The sequence below is a fragment of the Mesocricetus auratus genome, unplaced genomic scaffold, assembly GCF_017639785.1.
Source record: "Mesocricetus auratus isolate SY011 unplaced genomic scaffold, BCM_Maur_2.0 Super-Scaffold_100676, whole genome shotgun sequence".
Classification (NCBI taxonomy): domain Eukaryota; kingdom Metazoa; phylum Chordata; class Mammalia; order Rodentia; family Cricetidae; genus Mesocricetus; species Mesocricetus auratus.
In genome coordinates this window covers 30,628,367-30,654,656 of record NW_024429266.1, presented here as the reverse complement: position 1 = coordinate 30,654,656, position 26,290 = coordinate 30,628,367, and the positions used below count along the sequence as shown (strand labels likewise).

Genomic DNA, 26,290 nt, shown 5'->3' with positions numbered 1-26,290 from the left:
CCAGAACAACCTCCAAAACAATACAGAGATACAGAGAAACCCTGTCTCAAAAAAATAAAAAATTCTACCATGTTAGTTCTTAGTATATTATATTGATAGCAAAAAGGTCACCATAGAGCTCAATTTATATGGTTTCCTGGTGAGACTAGATGAATTTAAACCCTCTCCCTGCATCAACTGGCTGGTCTACAGAGGCAAACATTCTCCTTTATGACTTGATATCCCCTGTCCTAAATAACCTATCTGGATTATGAAAACCGTGCTTGGAAAACACAAAGACTCTAAACGCTTCAATAAAGAGGTTTTATGTTTTGTTTTACAATGCTTCAATTAAACACTTGCACACAAGTCCCATCCACAGAAAGTCCTAGTGGTTCATGTTACCAAACCACAGTTGGGTGGCTTTTGTTTCTTAATGTGGTGATGAGTGTTTCTACATGGAGGCTTGACTCTAAAGTCTGGCAGCTCTGGATCTTAGGTTTGGCAGAGCAAAGCAGACAAAACTTAAGAGCTCAAGTTTTTGGAAGGTGTGGCTGATGCATCCTCCTCTTCAGAGTCTGTTGGCCATGAGACCTGGATGTGGTAGGGCTTCAGTTCTTCAAGAGGCACAGAATCTGGGGCATTGCTCATGAGGTCATGTCCTCGATAGGATTTAGGGAAGGCTATCACATCTCTGATGCTTGGGGCTCCAGTGATAAGACACAGCAGTCTGTCTAACCCTGTGATGTAAAATATAAAGTTAATAGATGACAAATGCATAGAACTTAACTTTGCGAATAACTTGTCCTTGTTTTTTCTACTATCTTTTGGAGATAGGGTTTTACTTTGTAGCCCTGGCTGTATTGGAACTTGAAAGAATATAAGATTTAGTGGTTATATAATTAAAACTTTTTTACTTTTCGAGACGTGGTTTCTCTGTATTGCTTTGGAGGCTGTCCTCCTGGAACTCACTCTGTAGACCAGGCTGGCGTCGAAATCACAGATATCTGCCTGCCTCTGACAACCTAGTGCTGGGATTAAAGGCTTGCGCCACCAAGGCCCAGCCTGGCGCTTTCTTTAAAAGATGTAGAGAACTTCTTTTTTTATTTTTGATCCGGGGCTTCATGCATTCTAGACAAGTATTCTACCACTGGGCTGTAGAAAACCTCAGACCTGTAGAGAACTGCATTTTTTTATTTTGTTTTTGAGACAAAATTTCATTCTTTGTTTTTGTGTCCATGGGGGAGTGAGAGACAGTTTGTCTAACTATCTTGGCTGTCCAGGAACTCACTTTATAGACTAGGCTGGCCTCAAATTCAGAGATCTGCCTGCCTCTGCTTCCTGAGTGCTGGGATTAAAGGCATGCACCACCAACACCCGGCTACATGGTAGAATTTTTAAAGTCACAAAATTCTATTCCTTGTTAGATGGGATTTCACATAATCTAGACTGGCCTAGAGCTCTCTTATTTTATTTTTATTGTGTTGTCTCTGCGCATGAATGCAGGTACCCACAGAAGCCAGAGGTGTCAGATCCCCCTGCTCCCCAGCACTGGAATTATAAGGAATTGTGAGCTGCCTGGTTGTGGCTGTTGGAATTCAAATTCAGGCCATATTTGATGCAAATAAGAAAGCAGACTGGCACACAGGCTCCCACCCTAACCAAGGGACTATTTCCAATCAACTTGCAAAGGAAAAATTACTCGTCTCCAACTGAATCCTATTTAACCACACTAGATGGCAGGCCGCATGGCCAGCAGTAGATGGCAAACTAAAGGAACCCAATGGCATTTTTGTAGACTTTTTGTCCTGTTGCTTTGTTCAGGCATTCTTTATCTTACTGGTCTTTTGTCTGTATATTATGATTTCTGACTTTATATTTTTATGTGCGCCTTTTTTTCTTTTTTTGTATATGTTTACCAATATTTCTTTTTTGTTTGCCTGCTCTTTCTAAAAAGAGAAAAAAAGGGAAGGAAGAGGCCGGGCTATGGTGGTGCAGTTGGGAGATAGAGGCAGGTGGATCTCTGAGTTCAAGGCTAGTCTGGTCTACATAGTGATTTTCAGGGCCACATAGGGAAACCATGTCTTGACAGACCAAAGTAAGAAAGAAAGGTGGGAAGGATCTTGGAGGAGTTGGGGGACAGAATGCTGTGATCAGAATATATTGTATGAATTCTTTTTCTTTTTTCAAAAAATATTTTTTTTTTTTTGGTTTTTTGAGACAGGGTTTCTCTGTATTGTTTTGGAGGCTTTCCTGGAACTCGCTCTGTAGGCCAGGCTAGCCTCAAACTCACAGAGATCCGCCTGCCTCTGTCTCCCAAGTGCTTGGATTAAAGGCATGTGCCACCAATGCACGGCTTAAAATTATTTCTTAAAAAATGATTTATTTGTATTTTATGTACATTGGTGTTTTACCTGCATGCATATCTGTGTGAGGGTATCAAATCCCCTGGAGTTGGAGTTATAGACAGTTATGAGCTGCCATGTGGGTACTGGGAATTGAACCCGGGTCATCACAGTCAAAAGAATAACACACAGTGAACAATTCTTGGGGAACCATGAAAGAGGCCTTAGGAAAAAAGGCAGAGGGCTTTTACCTTAGGTGTATTTTGTTCCTTGGATTGTCTAAGATGTGATTTTGTGCCTCCCATGACAAATATTTACATGCAATTTGTAAGACATGTCTATTGTTGTTGGATGCCAGACCATAGCTATAGAACCCAGTATGGTGGAAGGAGATGCTGAGTGCTATCCTCAGTATACCCTGAATCTGGATATGGCTTCTGCCTTGCTTTCTTGCTTTCCCAGATAAAATCTATAGCATGTGCCAGGCAATTGTGTTTAAATTGGTATGTCCTGAGAAAGTTCTGGGAAAGGGCTGCTCTGTCAATATTTAGTATGTGCTTACTGGCATCTATTTACAAGTTTTTCTGAACTCAACCTTCCTTGAATCATTGTTTTATTTGTTTCTTTCACATATAAAAGTACACTGAAACTGAAATAAAGTTGTCTACAGCATTAGACTGTTGTTTATTCTTTAAGATCCTCAAATCCCAGGTCTTACAGACAGATCTGGATGGTCAGTAAAATGCTGACATAAGCCCTAATGTTTTTTTTTTCCAACTGAAAAACAACCAAGCCGGGCATTGGTGGCGCATCCCTTTAATACCAACACTCGGCAGGCAAAGGCAGGTGTATCTCTGTGAATTCGAGGCCAGCCTGGTCTACAGAGTGAGTTCCAGGACAGCCTCCAAAACAATACAGAGAAACCCTGTCTTGAAAAACAAAAACAAAAACAAAAAAAAAAAAAAAGAAAGAAAGAAAAATAACCAAAATGAGGTCCTCTGCAAGAGTAGTAGGCACTTTTTTGTTGTAGTGTTGTTTTTAAGGGTATGTGTGTGGGTCACACTGTAGTCTTGGCTGACCTGGAACTTGCTATGTTGGCCAAGCTGACTTTGAATTCACAGAAATCTGCCTGCAAACTCTGCCTCCCAACTGTCCCAACTGTGTGCTTTTGTGAGCCTTTCCTCCCTCCCTCCCTCCCTCCCTCCCTCCCTCCCTCCCTCCCTCCCTCCCCCCCCTCGGTGTACACCACCAGACTTGACAGGAAAATAAAAATGTAGTGTGTTCATACATGCACAAGGTTCTGGACTCAATCTCACCTCTCATAAATAAATAAATAGATTTACATGGAACTCTTGGACTCAGCCACTCCCAATTCCTTCCCCTTAAACTGAGAGTCTAAGTTTGAGACAGTGCCATGGAATGGGATGGAATTTAGTGCACAAAGACAGATTATTTACCTAAGGCAATTCCTCCATGAGGCGGTGCCCCATAGTCTAAAGCCTGCAGCAGATGGGAAAGCAACTGCACATCTTCCTGAAATGCAAAACATATTTTAAATATAAACTGAACAAAAGTCTTCTGTTAGACTAAAATAAATAGTAAGGGGAATGAAATTCAGTTTAAAAATGACATGACTTAACTTGTGAGACTGCACTGGTAAAAAAATACAACAACAAAACCTTAAGAGGGTTAAAGTTCAATGGAGTGGGACAAGTCCCTCACCTGTACTCCAGCACTCTGGAGAAGGCAGGAAGATAATGAGTGCCAGCCTGGACGGAGCTGTAAGTCCTAACACAAAACACTAACACATCCACAGCAAGGCCCACCTGTCTCTCCCCCTTAATGTTGTCATTCACTGGAAATGACATTTTAGGAGCTTGGTCTCAAGAGCCACCCTTCAGTTCCTGTACTACCCAAGACAGGGTTTTAGTAGCCCAAGCCTGATTCATATTTGCAACTCTACCTCAGCCTCTTGAAAGCTGATTTCAGGCTGTGCCACCTCTGTGCTTGTGACTTGGGCTAGTACCTGCCTCAGGTTTTCATCTCTAAAATAAGCATAATGAGGATATCTGCTCACAGAAATTATTGTCACACTTAAATAATACACCAGTGTATAGTGGCACTTTTTTGTTTTTGAGTCATGGTCTATTTTTAAAGATTTATTTATTATATATACACTGTTCTGCCTGCATGCCAGAAGAGGGCGCCAGGTCTCGTTATAGATGGTTGTGAGCCATCATGTGGTTGCTGGGAATTGAACTCAGGACCCCTGGAAGAGCAGTTAGTGCTCTTAACCTCTGAGCCATCTCTCCAGCCCCTATATTTCAACCTTCTAAGGGTTGGAATTAGATGCATGAGCCACCACATTTGCCTGTATGTCTTATAGCCCCTAGAACATATTAAGTATGGTGGTTTGAACAAAAATGGCCCCATAGGCTCATAGGGACCAGCACTAATGGGAGTTGTAGACTTGTTGGAATAGGTAAGGCTTTGTGGAGGAAATGTGTCATAGGGGGTGGGCTTTGAGGTCTCAGATATTCAAGCCACACCCAGTGTGAGCAGTTTCTTCCAGCAGCCTGCTGACCCAGATGTAGAACTCTCAGCTCCTTCTCCAATACCATGTCTACCTGTACGCCATCAGGCTTCCTGCCACGATGACAATGGATTAAACCTCTGAAACTACAAGCCAGCCCTAATTAAATGTTTTCCTTTGTAAGAGTTGACATGGCTATGGTGCCTTTTTATAGCAATAGCAACCCTAACTAAAAGAGTAAGCATTAATAAGGAAAGATTATTATTTGCTCTTCCTAGTCCCTACATTAAACACAAAGGAAAGCTGACATTTTGTATCTAGTAAACTCTCCTTTTTAAACAAATGTTTCATAAAGCAAATATGTGGGCAAGAGTAAGTGAAGGTTAGAAGGCATTTTGTTACCTTTAGTAATGTTGCCAGGATGAACCTCTGTAGCTGTGCATCATGAATTCGGACAGAACCACCTCCTACCTCATTGCCATTTAAAACCAAGTCGTAGTGCTGGCCACGAACCTACAAGATTCACAGAATTTTCATGTTAGAGAAAATTCCTGGCTTTCAATTCTATAGGACTAAGACACTGTACTTAAACACAATTTATTAACGGTAGGCTCAGTCTTTTCCTTGGTTCTCCTGTGTGAATCTTGAAGTTCTTTGTTTCTATTTAGATATTTCCTTTTCATTTGGAAGAATAAAATAAAAGAGAGTACCTTTTCAGGTTCTGTATGGAGGAGGTGAATGTCACTGGGGTGAGGAGCCGTGAATGGGTGGTGGGCTGACTCCAGCTCTGTGGGACTCTCTTCCTTAGTAAGGAAGAGTGGAAAGTCCACCACCCAAAGGAAAGAGAACAGTGCTGGGTCACGGAGTACCACTCCTCTCATCTCCAAAAGGTCTGCACACTGCAATCGTAACTTTCCCAACAAAGAGCACTGTCAACAAAAGACACAACATTAAGTTAGTTAGGTTCTTGTTAGAGTGGGCATCAGATGACACAACCTCAATTTTGAAGGCCAGGTTCTGGCAAAAGACTGGCCAGTTATTACATGAGACACTCTCAGGACACAAAGATATGAGGATGATCTGAATGCCAGATAGATAAGCACACACGACTATTAGCCTGAGCCAAATGTGTGAGCATTTCACACCACAGTGACCCGGAACACATGCACCAGAGCCTCACAGACCAAGCTCTGAGTCTGTTTGTCTACTTACTAATTTCTCTACATCTCATTATAATTAAATGGGATAAAATACCCACTCCAGCACTGAAGTGATTCCATTATTTATTGAGGTGAGGTACTGCTTTGTTTCCCAGGTTGGTCCTGAACTACTGAACTCAATCCTGGTTCAACCCCCTAAGAAGCGACCACAGGTGCACAGAATAAGATTGGTAAAATTGAGTGAGACAAGATAAATAATAAGATACAGAACCCAACACAGTATGGGGACCAGTTTCATTCATTTTAAGTTTTTTGTTTTTTTGTTTTTTTCAGTTCCTGAAAGGCTATGGTAAGGATTTGATATTTGTCTGAAATGCACTTAATAGTCAGAAAATGTCGGCTATGATTAGAGGTGGCATGAGTTAGATGTTGATTTAAGACTGAATTCTGAGGGCTGGGAGGCAGCTTGGTAGAATCATAGCACCTGAGCTTGGATTCCCAGCACCCATGTAAAAGGGAACACTTGTGGGGCACAGACAAGGGGATCCGTGGAACTCACTAAGCAGCTAGTCTAGCTCTCAGAATGTAAGGTAGAGATTGAGGAAGACTACTCAATATTAACCTCTGGCCTTCACACAGATACTCACTGTGCACACACACATATAAACACATACCACACACTCATCACACACACACGAATGCGAATTTGGGAAATAGTTAATGGTTTAGATCTGATTTCTTCACTTTCTAGCTGTGTTACAATAAGAAAACTGTTAACCTCTACATGGGCTCAGATATGTGGCCTAGGTGGTTTTTCCTCCTGAATGATGGAATTACAGGTGTGAGCTAGCATGCCCACTTACATGTTTTAATATTCATGTTTCTCTTAATGTTTTGTAGATTTTACAAGGATCTTTCCAACTATACCCATTCGTCTATCGACTCCCTGACAAAAAGTGATTTGGTTAGTACATGGCTGCACTTTACCTGTGACTGGGAAACAGTCCTGCCTTGACTATAGCAGTTGAGGGGTATCAGTCCAGTAGCCCTCCCCCTCCAGTGGACTGAACTGTCCCTCCACAGTTTTAGGAATACATGTGTACAAGTTTGTAATTACTGATTTCTTTCTTTTGCAAACTTTCAAAGTATCTTTTCATAGTTGTATTTATTTCCTAATAAGACCCAGATCTGATATGTACAATGCCAATGAAGTTGATAACTAATGAAAAGACTCCAGTTTAAAATTTTTATTGTGTGTGTGTGAGACAGAATGGGAGAGTTGGGGAGAAAAATCAGAGACAGAGACAAAGACAGAGAGAGGAGATGACATTTGGAAGTGAGTTCTATCTTACCATGTGGGTTCCCAGTGACCAAACACAGGCCATTAGACTTGGCAGCAATGCCTTTTCCCATGCAACAACCTCACTGCACCAAGACTCCAGTTTTGGTTTGCTTTACTGAGACAGGGTCTCACTATGGAGTGTGTAGGCTGGTCTCAAACTTGAGGTCTGCTGCTCTCCATACCACCATGCACAGAATGGCTCTAGTTTTTATACAGTGTACTATACAGTACTAAAAGACATTTGCATATCTAGTTATGCAGAGCAGGCCTGCTTTATGAAACTAACAGTCCATTTTAAATATGTAAACAAACAAGTGCTGAGACACTTGTACTTACTGCTTTCTCATGCTCCCCAGCAGTCAGGATTACCATGTCTTCCTCTTGGATCTCCATCAACCTGGTTAATTCCAATCTTTCCTCCTCCATTATGAATTTAGCAAATGGTGAACTCCAGTTCCTCTTGGCATTCAGGAATATGGGTAGGACTTCCTTGATAAAGAAAAAGGCTTGATATTTTTTTCAAAAGTGAGATGATTTGTTTCCTCGAAGAACAGATTTTTTGTTCTAAGCAGAAGACAACCCTATTTACTTAATTTTTAAAACTGGATTAAGTACTTTTGTGTATGTTAAAAGAATATGGTTTAACTTTCAGTATGATAGTAAATTCAATTTTTGGCTAGAGAGATAGCTCAGCGGTTAAGAACACTGGCTGCTCTTCCAGAGGACCTGGGTTCAATTCCCAGCACCCATAATGGCAGTTCAGAATGGTCTGTAATTTCCATTCCTGACACCCTGACACAGACATATATGGAGGCAAAACACCAATGTACATAAAATACAAATAAAATAATTATAAAAAATTCAATTGTCTAAGTTGAAGTCTTTCAGTAAATATAGATGCACAGCAAAGATATAATCTGAAATAATGACTCTCAAACCTAAGAGTTCAGCAGTTAAGGGTAATAGCTGCTCTTGCAGAGGATCTGGGCTCAGTTCCCAGCACTCACAAAATGACTCACAATCATCTGTAACTCCAGTTCTAGAGAGTTTAGAGGCCTCTCTGGGTCCATGGGTAGCAGGCATGTACTTGGTGCACATACATACATGTAGGCAAAACACTCCCACACAATCAAAAGAAATCTAAAAAAACGAAGCCAAACCAAAACTAGAGCTCCACAGTTGTTAGTAGAAACAGATTCCCACAGACGCTGCTCCTTACCTGACTATAATGGTGAGCTGCAAACTCTCTAATGAACTCGACGTCTTGCCTTCTTAAGTACTTCTGATGAAAGAAATCAAAGTATACTCATCAACACCACACTAAGTTTTATGAACAGGTTCACAGTGTCAAATAAGATATAAACCTATTTGTGCCTTTCCATTTTATAAGAGTGGGATCTAATAAAACTCTCTTCTTAAAAATGACACAGGGTTTAAGGCTTGCTGTAAGTTTCGGAGGATCTCTGTTTTCCAATCGTACAGGTCTCACTAGAGACTGCTGTGTCTGTCACCAGTAGACTGTCATGCAATGTGTAGGTCAAGTACAAAGGTGAGTTCCACAACTTTCAAATCAAGAGGATCCAGAGTTTGATGATTTCTAGTTCCTTTAAATGTATCTATGGTAGCCTCGCATTCATAGAGAGCTGACTGCTTTTTAACTTCTGATTAAAGGCATATGCTACCATGTCCAGCAAGACTAAAAGTATTTATTTTTATGTGCATTGGTGTTTTGCCTGTGTAAGGTGTCAGGTCCCCTGGAACTGTAGTTACAGACAGTTACCCAGGTCCTCAGAAGAGCAGTCAATGTTCTTAACTGCTAAGCTATGTCTCCAGCCCCAAGATTGAGTTTTTAACTACCATTCAAATATATTCAGCTACTTATGTATCCAAATGGATATAGACCTCCTTTGCTATAATCTTTTTTTATTATAAACTTTAGGTTAACAAATATGTTTACGTAGCAAATAGATACATTTTTAGAATTATTACATAGTGGGGGGGGGAAAAGGCAAATTTCTCAGTATTTTCAAATTTGTGACATGTTGGACCTTTCCCCATATGGACTGCTGACTAGCTTGTGATTAGGAGCAAGCACATCCTGCTCCCCTCTTTCCAATTAGGCCCGTATTTAAGTTCCTGTTTTTTGCCCATCCTTATTGTCTGAATTCAAGTTCCTGTTATCTGCCCATCCCTATTGCAGGAGGGCCCTGGGAACGAGAGCTTCTGACCTTGGTAGTTTTGGACCGTGCCTGCTGACTGGTATTTATTGCTCCACTCTTGTTACAATATACTTCATTCTCCTTGCAAGAATGAGCCGCTGTCTTTTGTCTTCATTTCTGTCCTCAGGCCCTCGCCCAAATCCTTGAGAAGTATTGTAGCCCGTACCATCGCTACAGTGACATCTCTTTCAGAATAGTAATTTTAGGACTAAGTTGGTTTCACATATTTAAAATCTCAGCACTTGGGAAGTTAAGGTAGGAGGACTGTAAGATCAAGATCAGCATAGGCTACACAAGATCCTGTCTAATAAAAGTAAATATAAATAAATTAAAAACCCAAAGTATTTTATCATTATTTACATAACAATTTTAGTGACACTGATTAGACTTTCTATAAAAATATTTTTTTCTCCTTCCTTTCTTTCTTTGGTTTTTTGAGATACAGTTTCTCTACTTAGCTCTGGCTGTTCTGGAACTCATTATGTAGACCAGGCTGGCCTCAAACCTGGAGATCCACCTGCTTCTGCCTCCCAAGTGCTGGGAGTAAAGGTGTATACCACCACTTTTTCTTTTTTGAGACAAGGTCTCACTATATAGCCCAGGCTGGCCTCAAACTCACATAGATTCTCCAGCCTACAACTCCTAAGTGCTGGGAACAAAAGTGTGTACCAACATGCCTGACTGAAAACACATTGTTACATTATTCTTTCTTGAGTGTTTTTGTACCATTATTGAATATTTTCTTCCAAAATATACATTCTGAGAAAACATAGAACTGGGCTTCACTTACTGCTCCTTCGTGAACACATATAGCTTTGACAGTTCCGTGGGGCTTAGCCAGTGCATCCTGGAGAAATCTGATCTCTGTGTTTCTGAACACATCACTGATATCCACAATCTATAAAACGGATAACAAAAAGGAATGACCTCTAAAAAATATTTTACAAATAAGTTCTTTTTTGCTTTATACTTTTCTTGTGTATTTTGTGTGTGTATGTATATGTACAGTTGCATTAGTGCATATATGCGGGCAGAGGTAAGGGTGCACATGCACGTATGTGGGTATACACATGTACAGACTGGAGGAAGATGTCAAGAATCGTCCTCCATTGTTCTTCCATTGTATCTTTTGCGACAGGGTCTCTCAATCAAATCCAGAGCTCCTGATATGGCTAATCCTGCTATACTAATTGCTCTGTCTCCACTCTTAGGTGCTGGAATTACAGACAGGTCCCATGACTATCAGCATTTACATGGATTCTGTGATCCGAACTCAGGTCCTTACACATGTGTGGCAAGCACTTACCCACTAAGCCATGTCTCTATTCCACAGATAAGATTTTCATAATTTTAGCCGGGTGTTGCTGGCACACGCCTTTAATCCCAGCACTTTGGAGGCAGAGGCAGGCGGATCTCTGTGAGTTCGAGGCCATCCTGGTCTACAAAGCGAGTTCCAGGAAAGCCTCCAAAACAATACAGAGAAACCCTGTCTTGACAAAAGAAAAAAAAGATGTTTATAATTTTATAAGTTATTGCTGTGGGAGGGATCATGAAGTGTGTGTATACACATGCTGGTGAAACACTGCCTGTGTGACGGTCAAGGACAACTTTAGTTCTCTTCTTCATTTTTAGATGGGTTCCAGGGATTGAACTCAGGTCATCATAAAAGTGGCAGGGTGAGTGTGTGTGGGGAGGTGGCCAGAGGAAAACTTAAGGGAGTTAGTTTTTTCATTCTACCATGTGGAACCTTGGGATTGAAGTCAGGTCATCAGAAGGCCAGCAATCATCTTTTATCTCCTCAGCCATGTTGCCAGCCCAGAAATAGGGTTTTAAAGAAACGACTTGGGCTGGAGAGATGATTCAATGGATAAGTGCTTGTTATGTAAACATGACGACCTGAGCTCAAATCCCCAGCACCCATGTAAAAACTGGGCATGGTCATGTTGTGCTTGCAACCCAGCTTTGGGAGGCAGAGACAAAGGAATCCTGAGAACTTGATTTAATACTTGATTTAATAAGAAAAGAGAACTCCATCTTAGTAATTTAGCATTTCAAGAATGTATTCATAGAGGGTTAGTGCAGGTTTAGCATTTGCCTAAGAAGACAATACTATGTTAGATCAGATTGGCCCCAACAGTCTCAACCAGTATTCTGTATTACAGATAAACACAGAATAGTTGTATATGAGAATGTACTAGCTGGGCAGTGGTAGCACATGCCTTTAATACCAGAACTTGGGAGGCTAAGCTGGTCTACAGAGTCAGTTCCAGGACAGCCAAGGCTACATAGAGAAACCCTATCTCAAAAAAATCCAAAAAAGAATGTACTTACAATAATTATAATAATTGTGGTGCATGCATTTAATCCTAGAACTTGGGGGGCAGAGGCAGGTGGATTGCTGAGTTCAAGGCCAGCCTGGTCCACAGAGTGAGTTCCCTGACAGCCAGGGCTACCCGGAGAAACCCCATTTTGAAAACAAAAAACAAACCAAAGAATGTGCTTATGACTTTGTGTGGATATTTGTTCATTGTAGGAATTGAGTGGTGTGGTAGTTATGCCAGCATTCTCAGTACCTGGCAGGTGAACACAGGAGAATCATTGTGTGTTTGAGACCCACTTGGGCTATAGACGGGGACCCTGTTTTAAAACAAAAAACAGAGTACTGATAACTCATAGACTAGGCAGATATTTAAAACACCTACATAAACATTCCACTTTTACTGTTACAGATACTGATGATCTGAATGTATTCACATATTTAAGCTCTTTACAGACCAAGGAAAATTAGTAACTCAATTATTTCCTTTTTGAGAGCTATACTTAACATGGAAAAATTGAAAATGAAAATTATTTTTTCTTTCAAATAATTATTCATGTCTATATAATCAGTAACTGGCATGTACTGTAATAAAACTTTATAAAATAAAAACCTTGCTCTTAAAATTTTTTTTTTTGATTTTTCGAGACAGGGTTTCTCTGTGGCTTTGGAGGCTGCCCTGGAACTGGCTCTGTAGACCAGGCTGGCCTCGAACTCACAGAGATCCGCCTGCCTCTGCCTCCCGAGTGCTGGGATTAAAGGCGTGTGCCACCAACGCCCGGCGTGCTCTTAAAATTTTTTTACATTTATTTATATATGTATTTTGTGGTGTGTGTGTGTGTGTGTGTATGTGTGTGTGTGTGTGTGTTTATGGTCAGAGGGCATCTTGTGGGAATCAGTTCTTTCTCCACCATGTCAGTTTTGGGAAGCAAATTCAGGTTGTCAGGCTTGACATGAGCAAGTATTTTTTTTGGTTTTAGGAGACAGGGTTTCTTTGTGGCTTTGGAGGTTGTCCTGGAACTCGCTCTGTAGACCAGGCTGGCCTTGAACACACAGAGATCTGCCTGCCTCTGCCTCCTGAGTGCTGGGATTAAAGGTGTGTGCCACCAACACCCGGCTTATGAGCAAGTATCTTAATCTTACTCTTTTTTGTTGTTGTTTTTGGGTTTTCTTCCTTCACCCCCCTCTCCGCAACACAGGGTTTCTCTGTGTAGTCCTGGCTGTCCTGGAATTCAATCTGTGGACTAGGCTGGCCTTGAACTCAGAGATCTGCCTGTTTGTGCTGAGTGCTGGGACTAAAGGTATGTGCCACCACCACCTAATACCTTAATCTTGCTCTTACTGAGTATGATGGCACACACTTGTAACCACATCACTTGTGAGGCTGAGGTACAAGGATCTCAAGTTTGAACCTAGTGGCTTCAGCTACATAACAAGCTCAGGGACCTTATCTTAAGACAACCCTCCCACCCCCCACAGCCTTGCTTTTGGAAAGGGAACTTGAAAGAATGCTATTCTTTTTGCTGTAGTTTGGTAACAACATAAAGAAACATTAAAAATATTATCCAAAATTTCTTCAAAATGCCTGAACTACCTGGGAGTAGTCCTGGAAACATTAAGAAAGTACCTTCATTCCAAAGCGAATATCTGGCTTATCAGTTCCATAGGTGGCCAGTGCTTCAGCGAAAGTCATGGAAGGAAAAGGAATTGCCACAGGATCTTTATCATCAGGCCAGGAATACTGCAGCAAACCCTCAATTAAACGTTGTATGCCAGTCTGGTCTACAAAAGACATCTCTATGTCAATCTGAAACCAAAATAACATGGAAACTAACATGAATAGTCACAACATATATTTCTTGGTTTTAGGTTACCATATAAATAACAGCCCAGAAATAATACATGGTTAAGGGTACAAATATTATTATATATCACTTCTATGTCGATTGCCTAACATACATCAACTTGTTTACTTCCGCAGCTAGCTCATGGTTGAAGGTTCAGAGAAGCTAAGCAAATTGTTTGCATAATGTCATCAGTAAGTAGTCAGGCTACATCTGATACTGGTCATCATGATTCCAAACCTGTGATTTTTGCATTTAATTACATTAATTAATGCTATCTTAACAAAGCCAAAGGGTTTTGATAAATCTGTAGATTAGATAAATGAATATCAGCATATAAATTATCATAAATGTTAAAACACTAGGAATATATGCATGCCTTAGTTGATAACTGCACTCTTTAGGAAAAGGATGAATGGAATAGGTTAAAACTACTTTGAGATTCCATGTCTTGCCAGGCAGAATGCCAAGAAAATGAAGGGTGGTGATGGAGAGATGGTCCAGTGGTCAAGAGTACTTTCTGCTCTTGCAGAGGACTTGAGTCCAATTTGCAACTCCATGGCAAAAAGCCACCTGTAACTTGAGTTCTAGGGTTTCCCATAAGCACCAGCCATGCCATGCAGGCAAATAGTCACACAGGTAAAATGAAAACTTGCTGGGCATGGTGGGGCACCCTGTAATGTCAGTACTCAGGAGACAGAGGCAGACAGATCTCTATGAGGCCATCCTGGTCTACTCAGGGAGTTCAAGGTCAACCAAGGCTACATAGAGAGACCTAGACCTTGTCTCAACTGCCCCATGCCTGGAAAAAAAAAAGTCTTAAATCTACAAAAAAGAACACAAATGACATACACACATACTGAAATTTTATTGAGCCATAAAAAGAAGGAAAATCATGACATTTTCAGGAAAATGGAATTGGAAATTATGTTCAGTGAAGTATCCCAGGTGCAGAGACAAGTATCCCATGCTTTCTCTTATATGGTAGACTTAAATTTTTACAGTATGTGCATATATCTGTGCAGATATAGGTCATGGAACTATAAAAGGAACCATAAGAGGGGAAAGAAGAGCTCTTAAGGGAGAGGAATAAAAAGCAAGGTAGGATGCATGTATATAAACGGAGGAGGAGGACGGTGGGGAAAGCAGAGCAGTGGGAGGCAGGAGACTGGAGAGGAATCGGGGCAGAGGATCAACAAAATGAAGTGCGTATGAAAATGAAACACGAGACCCAGACCTTTTATGTTAACTTTTAAAAACTCATAAAATGACTGCCGTAGTATTGAAAATCCTTAGATGTAGCAAACATGAGTTTGTAATAGCAAGTATACATAACTGAGTACCTGAGTAAATTCCGGCTGTCTATCTGGTCTTGAACCTTCGTCTCGATAACACCGGGCAACCTGGAAATATCTGTAATTGAAAACTAGAGTTAAGGGCTGGAGAGATGGCTCAGAGGTTAAGAGCACTGGCTGCTCTTCCAGAGGTCCTGAGTTCAATTCCCAGCAACCACATGGTAGTTTACAGCCATCTATGATATTTGGCACCCTCTTCTGGTGTGCAGGCATACATGCAGGCAGAACGCTGTATACACAATAAATAAATAAATCTAAAAGAAAACTAGTCAACCTAGCCTTGATTTTTAAATGATCAAAATACTTTTTTCTAAAGTTTTGGCAGTACAGACTATGGATGAAAAGAAACTTTATTTGTGGTGCTAAAGTGCAGACTCAGGCCCTTGTGCATGCCAAGCAAGCACTCTACTATGAGGCTACATCCCGGCCTCAGAAACTTTATTATGCTCAAATCTAATTAGAGACTAGTATTTCATAGATGGATTTCAGAATATAACACCTTTGAATGCCCACATGTTAGGTATTTCATAGATGGATTTCAGAATATAACACCTTTGAATGCCCACATGTTAGGTATTTCATAGATGGATTTCAGAATATAACACCTTTGAATGCCCACATGTTAGGTGGGCATGCAAGCTGGCCCATCTTCCTTTACATATGTATCTTTACTTCCACAAGCTGAAATACTGCTTCATCAGTGTGCGGAGCCATCCTACGCCACGCCTTTCCAACTCTCCCTTCACCTTCAGAAGTGAAGCTCCCTCTGTCTCTGCAGGTCTAACATATAATGCTTCCTTCCTTTCTCTTTAGAATTAATTTTAAAAATTAAAAATTAAATGATATAAAAGTGTGCCTGTCCATGTGTGGGTAAATGCATGCCTGCAAAAGTCCACAGAGGCCATAGGTGTTGGATCACCCTGGGACTGGAGTTACAGACAGTTGTGAAGTGCCTGACCTGGGGTACTGAGAACTATACTCAAGTTCTCTGCAAGAGCAGCACATGCTCTTAAGCCCCAAGACATTTCTTCAGCCCGATTATAATGCTTATTGTATTTCCCCAAACAATAATTTCTTTCTTTTTTTTTTTTGTTTTAGTTCTGACTGTCCTGTTTCGCTCTGTAGATCAGGCTGGCCTCGAACTTACTGAGATCCACCTGCCTCTGCCACCCAAATGCTGGGATTAGAGGCGTATGCCACCCATTACTGGCCCAGCTCAGAACTTTATTTTTTATTTTTATTTTTTGGTTTTGGTTTTTCGAGACAGGGTTTCTCTGTATTGTTTTGGAGCCTGTCCTGGAACTCGCTCAGTAGACCGGGCTGGTCTCGAACTTACAGAGATTTGCCTGCCTCTGCCTCCTGAGTGCTGAAATTAAAGGCATGCGCCACCAACACCCGGCCAGAACTTTATTTTTAATCCCCTGCTAGAACTACCTAATGCCAGCTAATAAACTTTAAATAAATGGTGACTACTATACTTTTTAGGGAACAAGCAATCTCAAAATGCATATACAAATCTTAACTTCTTCAAATCAAACAACTTTAAGACTTTTGAGCTGTTACTGAGTGACGGGTGGGGTGTGCAAATGTGAGTGTACACATACATGTGTAGGTCAGAGGACAACTTCGCAGAGTTAGTTCTCTCCTTCCACTTGTGTATGGGCTCCAGGGACTGAACTCACATCACCAGCCTTATAGCAAAAGCTTTTGGCCACTGAGCCACCTCACCACTCCCAGAGTAGACAAGTTTTGTCCACCCCCGCCCTGGCCTTTCTTCCTCCCTTTTTGGATGAATAATAGCATTACCAAAAACAAAAGCCAGTTTACCTGTCTAAACCACCAACCATCAGAAGCTGCTTAAATTGCTGAGGACTTTGAGGGAGAGAATAAAACTTTCCAGGCTCCCTGGATGGCACTAAAAACTCTTTGGCACCCTTTTAAAGAGAGAGAGGTGGAAGAGGGAGAGAAGAGAGACATTACTGAAAAATACACAGACAAAACACCTAAGCCAGGTACGGCAAGTGCCTGCAATTTCAACACTCGGGAGGCTGAGGTAGAGGAATGGTAAGTTCAAGGGCACCCTGACCCACAAGAAGACTCTGTTTTCATAAAACAAAGCAAAAGAAAAACCCTGAAAAAAAGTTAAAAACAAACAAACTTAAAGTATAAGTGACTAATGCAAATAAATATTTAAACACACCAAGGAAGTTAAAGAGCAAAGTTCCCAAAGAGACGATTTCTTGTTTTGTTTTGTTTTTTTTTGTTTTGTTTTGTTTTGCTTTTTGAGACAGGGTTACTCTGTATTGTTTTGGAGGCTGTCCTGGAACTCACTCTGTAGACCAGGCTAGTCTCGAACTCATAGAGAGCTGCCTGCCTCTGCCTCCCAAATGCTGGGATTAAAGGCCTGCCCAGTAACAATAAACTTAAAAAAAAACTTTATTGTATTTTTTATATGTCTGTGTGTGTGTGTGTGTAATATGTGGTGTGTGTGTGTGTTGTGTGCAGACGTGCATGTGGGTACACACAAGCTAGAATTGGGCATCAGAACTTCTGAAGCTGGAGATACAGGCTGTTGAGAACCACTTGACTTGGGTGCTGGAAACAGAACAGGGTCCTTTGGAAGAGCATCAAGTGCTGCTGGGCCACCTCTCTAGCCCCTAAAATAAGCTTTAAATACTGCTTGCATATAGCAGTTATTAAGTATGTACGTATAAACAAATTCTCTATTTTATTATTAGCAGAACAAATTTTGTGCATCATTTCCTAAGCAAGTAGTTAATTTTTTTTTTTTTTTTTGGTTTTTACGAGACAGGGTTTCTCTGTATTGTTTTGGAGGCTGTCGGTCCAGCCCAGCCTCGAACTCACAGAGATCCTCCTGCCTCTGCCTCCCGAGTGCTGGGATTAAAGGCGTGTGCCACCACCGCCCGGCAAACTGTTTTTTTTTTTAAAGATTCATTTAGTTTATGTATTATGAGTATTCTATCTGCACGTACTCCTGCATGCCAGAGGGGGGCATCAGATCCCACTAGAGATGACTGTGAGCCACCATGTGGGTGCTGGGAATTGAACTCAGGACCTCAGGAAGAGCAGCTGGTGCTCTTAACTGCTGAGCCATATTTCCAGCCCCTAATTTTTTTTAAGTGTATAGATTGAATAAAGGGCTATTAACTATCAGTGTTTTTTTTTTTAAATCTCAGTTCTTTTTTTAACAGGATCTATATAGACATAGCTGCTAGTCTCAAGGTTGTGATCCTCCTGCCTTAGTTTCCCAAATGCTGATCTTACAGGCATGCATCACCTTGTCTGGTTGTTTTTTTTCTTATTAATATAGCATTTATTTTCCTTGCGTCAAATCCCAAGCCAGCCACTTTCTGCTCACTTCCTTAAAAAGTACAGGAAAAAGACTATATAGGGAAAGAGAGCTCCACGGGAAAGATGGAGACAGATCCTTCACTGATGGAGAGACCATCAAAACGTCCTACGGCTTCTAGGGGACCAAGCCAGACTGGCACAGCAGAAGAGTTGTTGTTCTAGAGTGGTTCCTGTCCTAAGCAGTGATGAGGCTTCCATAGTTCCAATCCCACCACCTGGGCCAGCCCCCAACCATGGCAGTCCTAGCCTCAGGGAACTTAGCGGCAGTGACAATATTCCTGGAACAAGTGCTGGCTTGAAAGCTGCGGCTAAGGACCACATCAGCTAAAGTGCTTCCTTGTCACCACTGTCCCTGGTCATTTTAGCACCTTTGCAGGCAGTGGGCAGCTGGCAGCTCAAAGATAAGGTAGAAGCAAACTTGGAGCAGGTACAGGTTTTTAGAATGGAAGGGATTATAGTGGACAGTTGCTCTTATAGACAGGGATACCTCCATCTCTTTAAATTTTTTTTAGTTGACACAGTTTTTTGTTTTTTTTTTTAAAGATTTAATTTTCAGCAGTGGTAGCCAAGCCTTTAATCCCAGTACTCAGGAGGCAGAGGCAGGTGGATCTCTGTGAGTTTGAGACCAGCCTGGGCAGCCTCCAAAGCCACAGAGAAACCCTGTCTCGAAAAACCAAAAAAAAAAAAAAAAGATTTTATTTTCGTGTTTTTTTGGGTTTTCTAGCCTTTAATGTCATCTCTTCAGCCAGGGTTTTTGTTTAATTATGTGTGTATGTGTCTGTCTGTATGTGGGCATGTGTGCAAGAATGTAGGGTTTACAAGTCAGAAAAGAGTTTCTAATCCCCTAGAGCTGGGGTTTTACTATGTTCTTTTAACCACCGAGTCATCTCTGCAGCCCAGCTCACACAGTTCTTAATCAACAAGGTTTTAATGAAACAGTCACTAATGATTTGCATCTATAAAATTCAAGGGATAGAAAACTCATACATAATAAAGGCATTCTGATCCAAAATTCTTAAAATAACCTAGTTACTGTGAAAATCCTGAGGTAACAATAAAAGTAAATAAAATAAGCCAAGTGATCATAAAAAGCAAAGCAATCATTTTTATAATGAAGAGAATATTGATAGTAAGATGTTAAGTAACAGACATACCCCTGGGGTCCTCTTAAACAATGTTGGGGTTTCTACATCCACAAACCCTAAGAACAGAGAAAAAGCAGTTAATATATAGCAATTTGCCAAGTGCAATGTCAATAGGGAAATACAAGTCAGACGCTCCCTTTAATTAGGAAGATATCTGAAGTAAGAAATACTCAGGTAAAAAAAAAAAAAAAAGAAATACTCAGGTTGGTTTCCACAAATCCAAGAAAGCTAAGACTTATAATTCTGCTCACAGAGCTGATGTTTATTATAGGGAATGATTCTAAACATCTGATGGATTTGTGTCTACCGAAATGCTCAGCTGGTACAGCAATGATAAAACAATAAAAGTACCCAGGAGTGCTCTAGTTTACTCATGGGAAACCTCAGACTTCCCAACAAATGGTGTATAAGCATGAGCATCATGGTCTACACCTGCAAACCCAGAACTCAAGAGACTGAGGTGCATGTGGGTTCATGATCAGACTGAATGAATCTCAAACAAACAAATAAATAAGCTGGGTGTGGTTGGTCATACTGTAATTCTAAAATCTGTGAGGCTGAAGTGGGCAGATTGTTTCAAGTTTTAGGCCAGCCTGGGTTACATAGTGAGGTCTTATCCTCTGGACTGCAATAGTGAGACCTTGTTTCAAACAGAAAGAAATTAGGAGAACTTAAACTGTTAGAAATAGGGGTGAAAAAAAGAAACTTGCTGGGCGGTGGTGGCGCACGCCTTTAATCCCAGCACTTGGGAGGCAGAGGCAGGTGGATCTCTGTGAGTTCGAGGCCAGGCTGGTCCAACAGCCTCCAAAGCAATACAGAGAAATCCTGTCTCATAAAACCAAAGAGTGAGAGAGAGAGAGAGAGAGAGAGAGAGAGAGAGAGAGAGAGAGAGAGAGAGAGAGAGAGAGAGAGAGAGAGAAACTTACTATGAGGAAACAACCAAAGATTGTCCTCAGTAGTGGCTGGAAATGCTAGTTACTATAATAGACATTATTACCTTTGTTTTTTGAGACAGGGTTACTCTATGTAGCTTTGAAGCCTGTCCTGGAACTCATTCTGTAGACCAGGCTGGCCTCAATTTGCCTGTCTCTGCCTCCTGAGTGCTGGGATTAAAGGCATGAGACACCACTGCCCGGCAACATTATTACCTTTAAAAGATATATTTGTGACCCAGTAAGCAACCAGTCTACACCCTGATCTAATTAGACCCAACAATGAAGAGCACAGACAATAAAACAGAACGGCCAGCCTGGACTACCAAGCGAGTTCCAGGACAACCTCCAAAGCCACAGAGAAACCCTGTCTCGAAAAACCAAAAAAAAATAAAAATAAAAAATAAAACAGAACGGACTTCAGGCTTACCGTGTAGATTACAAAGATATTCCCGCATTTTCATGACCATCTGGGACCTCAGCCGCAGGTTGTACTGCATTTGGAAGCTTCGAAGATCTAAGTACCGATACTGCAAACGAAGAGCCTCCGTTTTCTACACAAATGAAAGTTTTATTTTTTTTTACAGCTTTGTAGACTTTATTTTATATAGTGTTCTGTCTGCATATATGCCTACATGCCAGAAGAGGGCGCCAGATCTCATTACAGGTGTTTGTGAGCCACTGTGTGGTTGCTGGGAATTGAACTCAGGACCTCTGGAAGAGCAGTCAGTGTTCTTAACCTCCGAGCCACCTCTCCAGCCCAAGATACTCATCTTATAGAAGGTAAATTTCTTTAAAAATTCTGCTGCATTTGATCACTTTCTAGATACTTGATTTTGTTAATCAGAGGCCCTCACCTTCACAAAGTCTTTAATCTCAAAGGGTAGCTTCTTGCAGGCATTCAGGAGCTCAGCTGTCTTAACTTTAATTTCAATTTCACCTGTTGGCATTTTCTTAGAAAAAAAAAGATCTATTTTAGAAAATCATTTTTCAGAACATGTATGCAATATAAATTTGTAAAACACATATTTATATACATATATAAGATGTGTCAAGCTACAGTGTAGGTTACAAATAATAAACATCTATATGATTTTTATATTCTTATTTATATGTGTGGCTCCTAAGATCAGCAAATATCATTACATATTTGTCAAGGTCGACATGTCTCTTTGTGCACACTTATATGGGTGTTGACATCTGTAAGTTCACACGTGGAACATAGGAAACTTAGGAGCTTTAGTGCTAAGTGTCCACAAGGGACTCAATCTATGCTGTTAATGTATATGCAGACATTGTAAGTACACAAAGACAAACTTTCTATTTCCTAACTACTGACTGGATTCACTTGTCCTGGAGGCCGAGAGATAACCGTCCCAGATACTTTCACCACAGATTCCATGGGGGCTTCACATAATATCTTCTTCACAGATGCAGCTGACTGCAAAGTAAGGGTGAGGAGAGTCAGTTCTGAGAATAAATGAACTTCTAGAACTCTTCAGTGAGCCTACTTTAGAAAAATGATATTCACAGCTTACTTGCTGTAATATTAGAGCTGTCTCAATGTTATTACAAGGTTTCATCAATTCCATTGCCACTTTGGCTCCAATTAACACAGCCAGTAAGACCACAGAGAGCCCTCCCTCCCGCCTTTCCTTTGGCAGGGTCTCACTATATAGTCTACATTGGACTTGATTTCTTCCTGCCCAGCTTTCCAAGTGCTGAGATTGTGGGTATGCACTACCATGTCCACTGGCTACTCACTATGCAGATGAGTCAGCATGGCCTCAAACTCAGAGATTCACATGCTTCTGCCACCCAAGTCCTGGGATTAAAGGCGTGCATCACTATGCCCAGCTTGCCAGCCACCTTTTATGTTGAGACAGAGTCTAAGTTGCCCAGGCTGGCTTTATTTAGTGAGTGTGTGTTTGTATGTCTGCGTACACATGTGCCATGGCCTGTATGTATGTAGAGGTCAGAGGACAGCTTGTGGGAGTTGGTTCTCTCCTTCCACCAGGTGAGTCCCAGAGATCAACCTCAAGCTGTCAGCTGGTGGCAAGAATCTTTATCCACTGAGTCACCTCCACAGTCCTAAATCACATCTCCATCTTTGGTGTACTTTCATGTACACGTGTGTGTACACGTGTGCATACACACACACACATATCTATTTATTTATTGCAGATAGGGTCTCATGTAGACCAGGCTTGGCTGACTGCACTGCTGAAGCTGGCCTTGAATTCTTGACCTTTTACATCTGCCACCAATTATGAGATTTTAAGTGTATGCTATCATGTCTGACTTATATTTTCTTTGAAAATTATTTTTAGGTTACTTTTTTCTATAAATTTCATCTTCACATTCTGGGTCCTTTATTGATTTTTTGATAGCCAATCTATTTCTTTTTCTTTTTTTTGGTTTTACGAGACAGGGTTTCTCTGTATTGTTTTGGAGGCTGTCGGTCCAGCCCGGCCTTAAACTCACAGAGATCCGCCTGCCTCTCCCCCCCCCCCCCCCAGTGCTGGGATTAAAGGCATGCGCCACCACTGCCCGCTAATCTATTTCTTACATTTATTTTGTATGTGTGTGTATGCACAGACACTCACATGAGTATAGCATGACACTAATGGAAGTCAGAAGATAACTTGTGGGAGATGTTTTCTCCTTCTACCATGCAGGTTTAGATAACGGAAGGAAACCTTTTATTACCTCATCCTGGGGAATGATAATTTGAACAAGACCGTGGCAATCTCTTAGGACTAAGAAGGTGTTTTGCCTGAATAATGGAAAAAGAAAGAATATTTTAGGATAAAGTTTGTCAGCTCAAAATTCAAAGGTAAAAGCAGTGAAAAAGTTCCATGTAATTTCTCCATTTGTTTTTTTTTTTTTCTTTTTGGTTTTTTGAGACAGGGTTTCTCTGTGGCTATGGAGGCTGTCCTGGAACTTGCTCTGTAGACCAGGCTGGCCTCGAACTCACAGAGATCCGCCTGCCTCTGCCTCCCAAGTGCTGGGATTAAAGGCGTGTGCTACCACCACCCAGCCTATGAAAATGGAATAAATTCTAAGAGTAAGGTTTTATTATTCAAGAAAGTGAAACTTTTTATGTAGTTTACTAATAAAGAGAACTGGGCTGGAGAGATGGCACAGAGGTTAAGAGTACTTCTTGTTCTTCCAAAGGACCCAGGTTTGATTCTCAGCATCCAGATGGCAGCTCACAACTATAACTCTAGTTTCATGGAATTAAACACCCATTTCCAGCTTCTGTGGGCACCAGGCAGCACATGGTACCCAGACATATATGCATGCAAAATACCCATACACATTTTCCAGTAATTCATTAAAAAGCAAACACAGGGTAAAGAGACAGCCAATGTATGTTCTCTAGGCCTTTTGGAAAGCGCAGATGTATTCTTGTCTACATACATGTGACTCTACAAGGGTGACATTGCAGACATCCAGGGGACGAATACAGCAAAACTATAAAAGTCTGCACTGTCACTCAGCATAGTGTTGACACAGTTATAAATAAGCAAATTAAGGACAAGATTCTTGCCAAGACGATTAAAGTTTGTATTGAGCATGCCACCCACTCTAAGAGCCAGGGTAAATTTTTTTAAGTAACAAATGACTACTACATTTTGAACTTCTTCAATATGAACTAATGTGCTAATATGCGTTGGAACATAGAGATGAACACCAAAAACAGCAAATGGGTTTTGGACCTAAGGAATGTTCATGTTTTTAGGTCTTTTCTCTACTTAAAAGTTTTACTGAAGCAAGCTTTCTCCGACAACATTGCTGCTTCTCCACTGACTTACAGAATTCTAGTCCATTCCCAGTAGCTGGTTATAAGAACTTTCCAGCATTAGCTCAAGATTATTTCAGTCCACTGGTGGACCAGGTTTTGTCACTACACCCTTTAACAGATAAGAGTGACACTATTAGAATTTTCCAAATAAAACAGAATGGAAAATGTAGTGAATTCTGAGAGAACTACAAAAGTGGCAAAATATAATTCGCTGACAGGATAAGAATCAGTAAAGGTTGGAACTGCTTGGAATATAACCTTCATGTATTCCTAAGCCATTTGCCTTAGTTTACCTTCGATATTGAATCCATCCACACAGAGTGACTTCTTGGCCTAGGTGGGAAGAACGCAATTCTCCACATGTGTTGGTCCGAGCAACAAAGCTACTAAATTCTTTAAAAAAAGAAAACAAAACAAAACAAAAAAAACAATTTAAAAGGTTAACTGTAAAAATATTTGTAGTTTGTTTAAAATGTTCTCCATTCATGGTATAATAGCTGTTTCAGGTCAATGGGTGAAGTTAATAAAAATTTTAAATTACATTTGTGTGTGTGTGTGTATACCATACATGTGGGAGCCCACATGCCATGATGCACCTGTGGAGGTCAGAGGGCAAGTTGTTGGATTTTGTTCTCTTCCTTCATCCACACCATGGGTCCTGGAAACGAACTCTAGTTCCTCAGGCTTGGCAGTAACTGCCTCAACTCCCTGAACCATCTTGATAAACCAATGAGGTTTATAAATAGGCTAGATCAATTTCTCTATTTTGTTTACCTGCAAATGTGTCAAAGCCCAAATGAATTACTGCCCTTAAGTAAAATGCTGCATTCTGTTTAGAAATCTGAATTTTTACATGACCTGGCATTTTCATGTCCAATTTTAAATATTACATGTTTCTTTGCCAAGTGAAATATGACCTTAGAAATTATAAGTTTGACAGTGCAGTTACTTTTCAGCTTTAGTACAAATCTAGTGTATAACAATAATTTATTAAAAGTGTGAAAAATATTTAGTCTACTAGTAGTATCACCTAAACACAGAATGTCCTATGTGCGGTTATTATTGTTTTTTTTTTAATCAAGAAAAAAAGCCCTGACTATAAGTAGTGAAGAGAATGACCTGCTTGCTATAAAAACGCAGTTAAGACCGGGGAAACAAGCCCTCAAGAACAGCCGGAAGCCCGTCCCTGCGTTCACCTGGGATTCTCTGGGAACTCAGACTTCTGGAGAGGGAACCCCAGATTGGCTGGGTGGTCTTTCCGATGGGTCTGGATAAATCCCTGCATAGACGACTTAACCAAGAACCAAGATACATGTTGAAGCCCAGGGTCGCGAGAGACAATCACGAATCCCACGCTGCGGGTGTGGTGGTGCTCAAACTTCAGTTTCTGCAATACTAGGGAACCCTTAAAATTCTAGTTCGCACTCAAAAGCATGCAAACCCTCCTCCGCAGAACCTTCAAGTATTTACAAAGTACATTAGTCTGCAAGGTCTCTAGGGTCCCTGGGTGAGCGGACGGGGCAAAACCTTTGCTTCCTTCAGTGCATCAGTTCCCACTTATTTAAGCAAGGCTGCGGCCGGAGGACACCAAAAAGATGCCAAGCCGCAGAGCCAGCGCGACCCTAGCCCAGTCCAGACGCGGGGAGGCCGGTCATCAGGGGCGCCGAGTCCTTCCTTTATCTCCACGTTTTCCCGAAGGTGACCAGGGCATAAGCAGGTGTTTCAAATCTCCCGAACGTGGCGGCCCAGATTGAATTTTGGAAAGCAAACAGATGCAAAATGCTCGGAGGTTCGAACCCCGACACAAGACGCGTTCCGAAACCAGTCCCTCTAACGCCCTGCGAGCGCCAAACTCACGTAAGTTATTCGGCCAATCGGAGCGAGGGTGCCTCCGCCATGTTTATTGTGGGCGGAAATTTGAGAGAAAGCTTCGCACCGG

General features: G+C 41.1%; 1 protein-coding gene across 1 annotated transcript; it reads right to left on the bottom strand.

Annotated features, from left to right (window-relative positions):
* Positions 1-289: 289 nt before the first annotated feature.
* Dars2 (aspartyl-tRNA synthetase 2, mitochondrial) lies at positions 290-26,217 on the bottom strand. Its single transcript, XM_040738244.1, has 17 exons — positions 25,548-26,217; positions 24,645-24,744; positions 23,253-23,319; positions 21,883-21,984; positions 21,401-21,496; positions 20,974-21,097; positions 19,621-19,667; positions 16,922-17,028; positions 15,083-15,152; positions 13,523-13,702; positions 10,369-10,476; positions 8,579-8,641; positions 7,696-7,848; positions 5,568-5,786; positions 5,260-5,370; positions 3,782-3,857; positions 290-719 (listed from the first exon to the last, which is right to left on the bottom strand). The coding sequence occupies exons 1-17, from the start codon at positions 25,663-25,665 to the stop codon at positions 505-507; spliced, it is 1,956 nt and encodes a 651-aa protein (XP_040594178.1). The 5' UTR covers positions 25,666-26,217; the 3' UTR covers positions 290-504.
* Positions 26,218-26,290: the final 73 nt, after the last annotated feature.

Excerpts from the sequence above, each read along its gene's own strand:
- Dars2 (XM_040738244.1), bottom strand. The coding sequence starts at position 25,665 with ATGTATCTTGGTTCTTGGTTAAGTCGTCTATGCAGGGATTTATCCAGA. Across the intron at positions 21,497-21,882 it reads CTCCAGGACAAGTGAATCCA|AAAATGCCAACAGGTGAAAT; the intron begins GTCAGTAGTTAG and ends TTTTTTTCTAAG. Across the intron at positions 19,668-20,973 it reads ATATCTTTGTAATCTACACG|GGTTTGTGGATGTAGAAACC; the intron begins GTAAGCCTGAAG and ends CTCTGTTCTTAG.